The sequence below is a fragment of the Galeopterus variegatus genome, unplaced genomic scaffold (assembly GCF_000696425.1).
Source record: "Galeopterus variegatus unplaced genomic scaffold, G_variegatus-3.0.2 Scaffold205, whole genome shotgun sequence".
NCBI lineage: Eukaryota > Metazoa > Chordata > Mammalia > Dermoptera > Cynocephalidae > Galeopterus > Galeopterus variegatus.
The window spans coordinates 603617-615790 of NW_007726316.1; the positions used below are offsets into that span (position 1 = coordinate 603617).

General features: G+C 37.5%; 1 protein-coding gene across 1 annotated transcript in view; it reads left to right on the plus strand.

The window, feature by feature from the left end:
• Nucleotides 1-1096: 1096 nt before the first annotated feature.
• The window catches only part of LOC103584968 (proteasome subunit beta type-1-like), a 267943-nt gene continuing 256865 nt past the window's right edge, over nucleotides 1097-12174 (plus strand). Inside the window, 4 exon segments of the mRNA XM_008565818.1 lie at nucleotides 1097-1226; nucleotides 2556-2691; nucleotides 2773-2863; nucleotides 3716-3856. Of these exon segments, the coding sequence (XP_008564040.1) occupies nucleotides 1097-1226; nucleotides 2556-2691; nucleotides 2773-2863; nucleotides 3716-3856 (498 nt within the window).

Genomic DNA, 12174 nt, shown 5'->3' on the forward strand with positions numbered 1-12174 from the left:
TAATGGAAATAAGACTAGAATTTAATAATAAAAATACTGACATGACTGTATCTAGCTGCCCAAAGGTGCCATTATAATTATTCTTTATAACTTGAGCATCACCAGAAAACTTGCTACTTTTTAAATCTTAATAATCAACAATTCTTTGGTTGCCACAAATTAGTCTGCTTCAGTGCCAAACACCAAAGATTATATCTGTCGTAAGACAAAATTATATCCCAAACACTTAAGTGTAAAAAAGACTAAAAGATTCTGAAATATAAACCTTAATCTTCAAATTTTAGTTGTTTTTCAAAGTGTTTTATCTATCAGTTATTTTTAAAGCACTAATTTGTTCACATGTCACAAACATAATAAAAATTCCATTGAAAATTTTCTTTAGTTTTAGCAGTACTGTGATTACTTATCTGCTGAATCTCCTGATTTGCTGAAGCAGCTGCTCAGGAAACAAAATTAATAGCTTCCATATTCAAAAATGGTATTTCTTCTTTTCTCCCCAATACTTTCTAATCTCACTACATGACTTGGGCTGACAAAATGGCAATAAAATAGAAGAATAGATACTATGCTTTAAATTACTCACTGCCTTCATGTTTAAATGTGTTTGCTATTAAGGAAAGCTTTTTATTATTGATTGGTAGGATACTTATAAAAAATGTCATAACCTACCTTGGTTACATAATCCTCTTCCTAAAGAAAGTAACAGGTTATAAAGTGCCATTAAAATCATTGAACTTTCTTTTCTAATGTGAGCATATGCAGTCTTCAAGTAAAAGGATAGCAATTACATGTGTGTTTCACAGCCAGTGTCCTTTTATACAGACTTTTTTTTCCTTTCTGGTATTATTTCCATCCCTTACTGAGCTTAGAAAACCTCCAGAATATGCCCTGTTTGGTAACACATGTGTGGCTTAAGTCAGAAAACAACTGAGGAAGTCATTTATAAAATATTAAAATAGAGGATACAGGAAAAATCACTGCAAACTATATTTCTGCACATAGTTGGAGACTAACAGCCTGGAAGCTGCCGTAGTGTTACCCTGACCCCTGAAGGAAGGAATCAGGAGTAAACTTCACATTCAATTTCCTACACAATATGAACACCAAACCTTCAAATCCACTGGCACAATATATCAATGTTCGGGCATATCCTGCAGAAATAAGAAAGCCACCTCAAATACTGGACCTCAAAATTTCATTCCGCAATTCCACCATTCTGAATCGGGGTAAGCAAATCTTTTCAAACTTACTTTGTGGGTGTTTATATCTTGAATCTGACCCCATAGGACTGTAAAGAAATGCAATATGAGAAATAATAATAATAATAATGATAAAAGAATCATCTCTTCTTCCTCATAGTAAAGTAATTTACTATGCCTTCTTTGTAAAATAAATGTAAAGGGATATAGGAAATAGCACAACTAGATGATAAGATGATTTGATTGTACATGGTTAAGTTTTCAGCAGTTTTGGTTTTTGTGAACATATGATCTATTGAGGGGGAAATACATGCTAAAACAGTAGAAGGCCAAAAGGAGCTGATGTGTACCTTCTTTTTTAAAAAAATCACAGCTCCAAATAAAACATGAGGAAAAAAATGACATTTTATTCTGCAGTATTCCTTCCTCTGTACAGTGAACACAATACATTTATCTCATCTCATGCTAAAAGTCTCAGGTGGCTGCAACATGTCTTTTAAACCATTCAATAAGTAAAACTTGAAAATGGATTGCTCCTTATTTCTGGGATTTGTATTAATAATAGATTCAATGCTGCTTATTCTTCTTAAATTTAATGGGATATTATTACCTTTGAAGATTTTCACTTCTCTTTTCCCAGAAGGTTAAAATGGCCCAGAAAGAGGTTGTCATGGCAAAGATAAAGGTACAAACCACTCATTTCTGACACACTGTGGAAGCAATCATCATTTTTATGAGGGAACCACCAGACTGAAATCTGCATCAAGCTCTACCAGGAAAAAATGCAACAGAGAACCCTAAATAGTCATTCCGTTCACAGTTTTCATTTCAATGGATTTAACTTTCCACTCAGTTGGGGTCGCATATTTCAACATAGGGTAAAGAACTATGACCTTGGCTGGGATCATCGGCCCCTATTACTCAATAGAGAACTTGTGAAACATTGCAGGCTCATTTTGACTCTCCACGGGTGTGGCCAAAATTGCTCCTGTCCAGCCCTAAAGCTTACATGATCTGCTGTCCCTCAGAAACTCACTGTGGGAAAACTCATGTTAAATTCGTCACAGACATCAAGGTTTACAAGACCCTTGGAGCTAATCTCTGTCTTCCCTCCTCCTCTGTTAGCTGTTACAAGCCTTCAAAAGTTAAAAGGGTGATGGAACCTCTCTATATACAATAATTTTATCTCGCTATAGTTGACTGAAGCTTGCTGATGTAATGAAGTTACATAATCACCGATTATGCATGACTTCCATCCATCTTCCCACATATCCACATATCTTCTCTCCTTCCCTTCCGATCAATCTACCAGGTGAGATTTATAACACATGTAAATGCTCCATTCTCTCATCATAGGTACTGAATATGGGACTTTAGCATTGCAGTACAGTGCACTGAACCACGTCATCAATATTGATATTTTATCCCATTTCCCAGGCAGAACATGCTTAAGCATTCTTAGTGCTCTACTCTCTAACTTTTTACTGAAAGGGTAAAATAGATGTAGCAGATAGGACAGATCTTCAACTTCAGGTTAAGGGAAATGTGTAATTAATTGCCTGTGTTTCTCAAGCTGGCTGCACTGCAATAAGAGGATGGTCTCTGCTTTCAGATCTTCGGCTCCCCTGCACGTGGGTCGCAGCTTCAGCTATTTAGGGTATTGGGTAAATAATTATAGTATTGGGCAATTGAACTTAAGAAAGAAAGTACAATGGTGATATTTATGATAATATCGCTCTATTCGTCTTTTATTCATTATTTTCAGCTTTTTCTCTCTTTTCTTTTATTTACTCTGTGCGATAATCCAGTAGATAAAAAAAAGTAGCCCAGGGCACTTAATAATCTCGAATAACCACAACCTAGAGAACAATTAGCAATAATTATCACCTTAAAGTTTAAGAACTTGACAAGTGGGATGTCCCTGGTCCCATTGCGGCTGTGAAATGCAGCAGAATGATGCACTGAGTTGAAAACAAATTTCTTTTAATGAATAAAGAGTAGCTCGTTTTCATTTTAAATGGAGCTCTTTACTAAGTATCTTTTACTGCGGCTACCTCTTTCAAAATGCAGGGGCCACAAATATTGCATCCAAACAAAGAGTGTCTACCTGGAATTAATTCAAGACACTCTTCTATATCAAAATAATTGGAGTGGGAGGAGAGTGATGCTTTGGTTTATTTTCAGTTACACTCAGAATACAGGCACACATACATACACACAAGCACACGCACACACACCAACACACCCAACTGCAGTTGTTCCATTCAGTGCCAAAACGGCCACATAACAGCCATCAATGCGATGCAGCAATCATCCAAGTCACCCATTCCCATTACAAATGCCCAAGTTTGCTCACACCACTGATGGGTTTGCATATATAAAATGACCTTACCCACAACAGTCTTCCAAATTATTCTCCTCTGGATATCAGTCGGTAAGGTAATTGCTGGTCATCACAATGCGTATTCAGAAAAATCCACGTTTTACTCCTGTGTTCTTTTTCTTGTTCTTGCTAGCAATTAATATCAGGAACAAGATACCCATTCACAAATGCCAAGTTCACCATAAAAGCAGATAATTCCATACAGATCTTCCCTACAAGACCGTCTCCAGTTAGTTCTCAAAGTGCCCGATTGTTTGGTGAAGATACAATCCAGGTGCAGAGCAAGGGGGAAAAAGGCTATGAGAGAGAAAAAAAAAAAAAAGAGGCAGATAGAAGAGAGGCTGAGAAAGGAAAGATCGTAAAAATGAGGAGGGATAAAAATAATTTTTTAAAAAGAAGGAAGGAAAAAGGCTGATAAGTGAGGAAGTCTGTGTGCTCTATGACGAGAATTGAAGTCTTGCTTGCAAATCTTCAGGATACATGTAGCCTTTCAAATCCTACTGGCCCCCAAGTAAAATTTCCAAATCCGGGATGCAGCCATAAGAAAGAATCCTATGTATATTTCACAAGTATCCCGCAATAACAGATCCGACGGGGTTTTCCTTGTACAGTACTGCTATGTGAAAGCACACAACCCCTGCTGTTTGGGAAGGTGTCTCCTGGGTCCTAGCTCTCTTCAGCAGCCCCCAAAAAAATGATTTTCAAAAGCGAGTGGGGACGGGGAGGGGGGGAGCAGGTTTGCGTTTGTCTTGAATGATGCTAATCCTGAGCGAAAACGACAAGCAAACCACGAATAGCACGAAATCTTGATTAATAGCCACAATCCACTCAAAATATCCCAGGGAAGAAAGAGCGAAAACAAGAGAGAGAAACTGCAATGCATAAATGATTCCAGTGTTTCTACAAGATCGGTTCATTTGATTGAATGCATTCTCTGGTTTGCTGCAAGTCATAAAGAGGATAGTATTACTGCCACCCAATGGATATTTTAGTACTAGCCAATTCACAGACAGCCATCGCCTTGCGAGTTTTAGTTTTCAGAAGACCAAAGAGGAAGGAGGGCAGCCTGGGAATCTTTCGGAAAAGACCCTGGGAAGCCTAGAATGATGGGCATCTGTCCTTGTAGGCAAAAGTGGACCGGCAAATTTGAATGCTTATCCTGTCTTGGGTTAGCCACCTTAGAATTATGGTTCCATTTCTCTGGGAAGCAGAAAGGTACAGAGAGCGATGCCCAGGCTGATACACTCATAATATCCTCCTTTTCATCTCTTCTCTTTGAAGCAGATGTATTATTGTGCTTGATCTCTCTGTCTCTGTCTCTCTCACTCTCTCTGTTATTCTCAGTATCACTTTAAGAGGGATTTCAAAAGGGAAAGGAGGGCGGGGGCTGCTCCAAACCTCAGGTGGCAAGGTGCTAATTGTTTCCAAAGGGCAGTTTTGCAAAGTGCTTCCGTCGGTATTGGTATGTAAAATGTGAGTCCTTCAGGCAGTAACCGTCCACGCAGCCGCTCTTTCAGTTTGGGGAGGAGCAAAATCTTCCCGGGAGTGAGTAGGACTTGGGAGAAGGGTGCTTGGGGAAGGCTTACTGGGGGCGGAGGGTGCGGGTGGGGTGGGAAAAGGAGCGGAGAGGAGGGGATTGAAGAGGATCCTCCTCCCATCCACCACGTAACAGAGTTCCCTACACAAGAGTTAGTTGCGAGCTTCTGAGATGGATTTGTGAGAAGAGATGCAAAGTAGGCATTGGTAAATAAATTAGGATATTTACTGAGTTTGAAAGTCCTTGCTCTTTTGCCTTGGAATGGTAGAATACTCACATGTGATCTTGTGCTTCTCAAATTTAATGTATGTACGATCACTTGGGCGTCTTGTTAAAATGCAGATTCTGATTCGGTAGGTCTGGAGTGAGGCCTGACAGTCCGCGTTTTTAATAAGCTGGCCCATGGATCATAATAATGCTCCTGGACTGTGGACCACACTTGGAGTAGCAAGACTCTAGGGAAGTGTTAATATTTACACTGCAGCCACAGTGTTAGTTTATGGCACTGGGGTGGGCAGGGTCGTTAAAGGGCAGAGAAACGCTTTACCAGTCACCCCCTTTTCTCTCTCCACCTTTAAACCTTTCCCATATACCCCTTTAACCGCCGGTCATGAAAACCTCAACACACTCTACAATGTATTGTACAATGTTTACTAATGGAAGGTTTAATAGAATAACCTCAAAATACAGCAAGAAATAGGTAAAGCAGCCTTGGCCCTTGAGAACTGTATCTTCATTTAATACCGGGAATAAAACACAAATTGAAGATAAATGAAACACTTGCGAAAATTAGGTAAAATGTGAGCTAAACGAATGCAAACTAAACTGAGTCAGGACACAGGTGAGAATGAATGAGGGCTGGGGAACTAGAAAGGGAGGTAAATCTGTATTTTGAATGAAGGAGCTGTAAATTGAATTTTTCAATCCAAGCAGAGGGAAGATGTGGTTAAAGTGTGTAAGCAAGTCTTAAATGGTTTCGCAGAAGGTAACTCACCCAGGTTAACCTCCTCTGTGCCAGTAGTTTTCTTCTCCTTGCTCCTTCCTCACATGCTATAATTCAGAGTAAACTGAAGACCACAGGTGAAGAGGAAGTATATTCCCCTCCTCTCACGTGAGTGATCCATATTTTCTACACCTGCTTTCACAGTCTTTTAGCTGACCCATTTTAGCGAAGAACTAGACCTCAAGCAGACTGGGAGGGGGCAGGATTAAATTTAATTGCTTCAAGTAAAGTTTAAAAGTAAAACTTTTGGATTGTAGCCTCGAATTCTATATTTGAATCTAAATTCTACTCCTAACTAGCCATTTCTTTTGGCCTTAGTTTCTTTGTCTGTAAAATGATAACTTGAAATGAACCAATTGCCAAGGTGTAGTCCAGCTCCATGTGGCCCCAAAATCAAGCCCTCTATTTGCAATGCGTCTGCAAGTCAGTTTGTTACTCTGCACAGAGCACGAGTTATAATTATTACCTTGATATGGAATGCGGAGAGCATCCAAAATCTTTGAAAAGTGTCTTAGAGACTTACGTGAACATTTGACCATTTCAATCCTGTTGCGAGGGATGATTTCAAACGCTTTCTCCACAGATCCAGGAAAGGAAGTGTTTGTTTGAATCCGAGGTGAAGCATTGTCTATTCCTGGATCCTACAGAGCCAACTGTGGGCCTCGCTGTTTGTTGCCATGGGATCCTCTTTGTGCGAACTGTCTTGAACTGTGTGGGAACATTTTCCTCTTGCCTCCCTTCAGTTCTCTCTCTAACTCTTCTGAAGATATGTGTCAGAACAAAATGTAGCTGCATTATTGCCAATTAAGACTAACAGCAGCTGCAAGGTGCATCTAATTAAGAATTTTAATTAATTCACTGAATTCTCATTTGCAGATGTTTGGAGCATTAAACAATGTATTGTGATGTTGTTTTAAAATCTGAATAAAGCTGACCTCCCTCCAAAGGGGGGTAAAAAATTACAGGACTCAATGATGGCTGTAAAAATTTTAAAAAAAGGCTTTGACATGGGGAGTATGTACCTTGACATATTGTTTGAGAATATGTGACTTTGTATTCAAGATGAGGAAATAGTAGTGTGCACACCCATAAATATGCCTTTTTTTTTACTAAAGGAAAAGACATGTAAATCTCAAAATACTGAAAAAAAATTAATAATTCACTACTCAAGTAGAATCCTTGTATGTTACATAGTTCTTCCCAAATGTTCTGTTCTTTTTCTTTGCCAGTAACAGGATGGTTAACAGTAAGTTTGGCTCTGCAGTATGGGGATTGTAGGCTATAATGCAAAGCACTGTGGGGTTTGTAGTAAAAATTGGCTGCAGATCAATTCCATGCTTCTAGCTTTTCTCAATTGAAGAAACTGCTGTTTTATCTTGTGGTAATAAAAAAGAAGAGTGTCAATATATTTTACATCAGAAATTCATTTTAATAAAACAATGTTATTACTGGGAGTATGAAATTAGAGTTTAGCTACAATAATATTCGGACTGAGGAGATGGAGAATACAATAACATCTATTTTATAAGCTACAAAATAAACTGAGTGAGCTGTTTCCTAACATTACTCTCTTATTGCTAAGTCTTCAAAAATCACTTTTATTGTCTTAGCAGTAAAAAGTGGGAAAATATCAAATTTGGTATTTATGAAAGAGAATTGTGAACACAGGAAATGACCTCAAATTCTTATTGATTCTGCCCTTAACTACTGGTAGTCTAAATTTAATTTTCAATATTTCACATTATTCCTTAGTGAAGTGAGCAAGAGTTTTACTTAATCCACCTTTTTTGATGTATTTTACGCAAAATTGCTGTCTACTCCGGATAGCTCCTCTTTTTAACAAAATCCTTAAGGCTAGAATATCCTTAAGTCTAGGAATGGGGTATTTCATTCAGTTTAAATTTAATTAATTATGGAAATATATAAATTAAGAAATTATAATTCAGTTTATTTTTGCATTCAGATGATTCTATGTAGATAAATACATAGTTTACAGAGGTCTTGATGTAACTGTTGGCAGTTTATTTCAAAGTTAATTAAACATTCTCTGTATGAAATGAATTCAGAGTCTAGCTCCCTGGTAATGCTCTATAAAATCAGCCCCCCTTTTGTTATGAAGGCTAAAATACCTCTCTTCAAGGTCGCTTGCATCTGTGAAAGTCCCCATTATCATGCTAAGTTACTTAGAAGGTATTTTATACCTGAGTTTGCTTTCTTTTCTCTTTCTGTCCTTAAAGAGGCCTCCATCCACAAGAAGGCCACACTGAAGCAAACTATTAATGCAGACATGAATAAATGCAAAATCAAGTTCCCTTTATTTTCAGGCCTTTTCCCAGCAACATTCATTTGAACCCAGCACCACATATTCTCAAATGAGATACAGACAAAGACTTGAGCATTTCAGCAGAATTCCACCATAAAGTTCAGGAATAATAAAGAATGCTATGAAAAAGCAAACAGCAACAGGAAAGAAAAATGCCATGCCTGCTTTTCTTTCAGATTTCTAAGTTTTGAATCATAAAAATACACAAATGTATATCTTCTTGAATGCAGTTTACATTATTGTTCATACTGTGAATATTTCTTTTATGGTCATAAAAATAAAAGCAATGCCCCAAATGAAACACTATGTACATAAGCGATGCAAATGCATCCCCGGTGGAAAGCCGGCTGGCTGCTGGTGGGAGGGTATATTTATACAGTGCCTTTCATTTGGAAGGTTCCCAAAATGATTTGCAAACTGTATATAGAGAAATTGCTCACCATGGAAATTCACCCACTTCCAGGAGAGAATGCAGAAGTCATTCCATGCTGACAACCACTTTAAATAAAACCACAGGACAATATTTCAGGTGGGTAAAATATTAAAATTGTAATTGATTCAGGAGATGTGCACTGAAAACCCACTATGTGCCAGGCAGTGTTTGAGGTATTGAGGGTATCATTGTGGGTATATCTAATCAAGTTTTCTGCTCTTCTAAAGCTTACACTTTATTAAAATCTGACCGGAACTTGGTAGTTAAAAGCCCTATTTCTTGGTGAATTTCTGACCTCTGCATATGGTTTTACTGAAATAGACCACTTGCTACTTTTTATATGTGTTTATATCAGGCTTCATGATATCCAGGACACATGACCTGTGACAATACCTTCTATTTCAAATAGAATGCACAAAAGTATAGCTTCAGATATTATGGTTGAAGCAGGTGAAATGGCAATGACATTTCCTGCATTGAATGATTTGGGGGGTGGTAGGGCAGAATTCATGCTCTTCTGGGTTTGGGAAATTAAATGAAATGGTATTGACATAAATATATGGAAGAGTGCTTCCTCTGAAATGATTCAGGGCACTTCATGGTAATTAAGGCATATAAAATAGTTTGGTGAAGGAAGAGAACAGTGTGACCTAATGCTTCAGAGTATAAAATATGGAATCAAATTTCAGTGTCTCCTAAATTAACTAGATTAATAATATTTTTCAAATGAAAATAGAGCAGGAAAACGGTGTAAGGCAGGCACTGTCAAAGTTCAGCCCAGAACAGCTCAGGTTCTAACTCTCTGTGCTCACAGACATTACCCCTTTCTCTTAGCTTTGCTTGACACCAGCACAGGGACCCTCTTTAACAACCGCCCTTGGGTAACTGGTGTTGTGTGCCTTGCTGTAATGAGAACAGGAAGTGCCTGCAGTTTAAAACCCTGCTCCACCTTACCCAATGACTAACTGATATAGAAGCATGAAACCCTGGCTCTTTTTATTATAGTTCAGAAAATTCTGCAGTGCAATTCACACTCCAAGCTCTGGTGTGGGATCAGGCTGAGGCAGGGACTGTGCATGTAATCACACCCTTGTATGGTTTCTGGGAATCTAAGACAGAGAGTAAGAAGAAATAATCATAGAGGTCCCATTTCTGTCTTTCAAATGTTCAATCTGTGTAACCAGAGGCGGTAATATTTGTTCATTTATCAATTTGTCTGTCATTTATCAATTACAAACTATGTACCAGACAGTGATAGGTGTTGGGGCTCTCGTAATGGGTAAGGTACAGTCCCTGTCTTTAAAGAGCTCACATCTGGCAGTAAACAACACATGTGATATACAATATGATAAGTACTGTGAGAGGTATCTGCCTAAAAGCAGCCTAAAATAATCAGGAAAGACTGAACAGAGAAGGTGTTATTTCAGTGACCTTGAGGGATGAGCATAATAAAAAACACAAAAATGAGTGAAGACCAGGAATAAAGAGTGACATCTAAGTAGGCCAATTTTCTTGTACCTAGAAGGGAATAGCACTGGTTCTGGTAGCAGAACTCAAAAGTGTTTAAAATCATAGAATCAATTTTTAAAGGGGGCTCTAGAGACAACCTTGAATAATCTCTTTATTTTAGACAGAGGAAATTGAGTCTCACTCGACCAAATGACATAGTTATTTAAGCTCATACAACTAGGAAGTGGTAGGAGTTCTTTTCTGGCATGACTCAGCCATATTGCCTGTCAGCCTTTTCTTTAAAAAGATAAGTTGAGGACCTAATGGAGATTTCTGATATAATAAGATCTGGTTTGAATCCTGGCTTATAACTATATGGCCTTGAGAAATTCCTCACCTTCTTTAAGTCTCGATGTTCTCCTGTCAAAAATGAAGTTAAAAGGATAACCTTCTTTTGAAGATATTGTAGCATGTGTACTCAGCAGACTGCCTAGGACAAAGTATATGTTTAAGATGTGTGCTTCGTTTCATTTTAGGTTTAAAATTTGTTTTCACTTCTTTTCTTTCCCTAGCAGGAAATGTTATAGTGGTGTAAATGGAATAAAAGATGTTTTCATTTCTGTTTCTGTTGTTTTTATTTTTGTTATACTAGCTAGAAAGCAGAAGGGAACCAGGCGTTCAAGTAAAATAGATTTAATAAACAAACAAACAAACTGGGGTTGTTTTTGGTTAGGACTAACCCTGTCTGACTACAAATCGTGGATGTTACTGATAGATCCTCTTAGGACCAGTCTAACTTTGTTTAGCCAAGTAGATGAGTCTGCTTCATCTAAACAGCTAGTTATAGTAATAATGAGCATAATACTGAAATAAATATTTGCCAATTGAAGAAGTCTATTTTACACAAATCACAAAGTAGAATAACCAAATGGGAAATGAATGTATGGAAAGGTAAGTGACTTAATTAGACATAAAGGTGATGTACATTTAAACCACAAGGTAACATCATGACACATTCACCAGAATGTTTAAAATGAAATCATGGGCAATAGAAACTGTGGATGAAGAGCTGGAGTAACTGGAACTCACATCTACTCATGATGGAAGTAAAAGATGCTTCCACAACCTTGGAAGACTTTTCAGCAGTGCTTATTAAATCTAAACATATGTATAACCTACCTATGGTGTCAGCAATTCCATTCTTAGGCATATATCCAACATAAATGCATACATATATTCGCCAAAAGCATGTATTAGAAATTTCAGAGCAGCTTTATTCAAAAGTGTTCCAAAATGGAAACTATGCAAATGCTCATCAGCAGGAAAGTAGATTAATAAATTGTGGTATATCCTTATGGTGGGCTACTATGCAGGAATGGGAACTAATAATCTACACCTACTCGCTACAATATTATTGAATCTCACAAATATAACGTTGAGCAAAATAAGCCAGACACAAAAGAGTACATTCTGCAGGAATGAATTTTTTTTAGGTAATTTAAATTTTTAAATTTATTTTTTGAATTGAAACATAATTGATTATACATATTTATGGTGTACAGAGTTGACTATCAGTATTTGTGTACAGGATGTGATGATCAAATCAATAATATTAGCATGTTCATAATTACAAATCATGATTATTGTTTGTGTCCCTTACCCAATTACTCTCTAATCCCCTTCTCCCTCCTCCTTTCCTACCTCTAATAACCCTAGGTCTCTTCTCTCCATCTGAAAGTTCAGCCTTTTGTTGTGATCTTTCTTTCTCTTTCTTTCTTTCTTTCTTTCTTTCTTTCTTTCTTTCTTTCTTTCTTTCTTTCTTTCTTTCTTTCTTTCTTTCTTTCTTT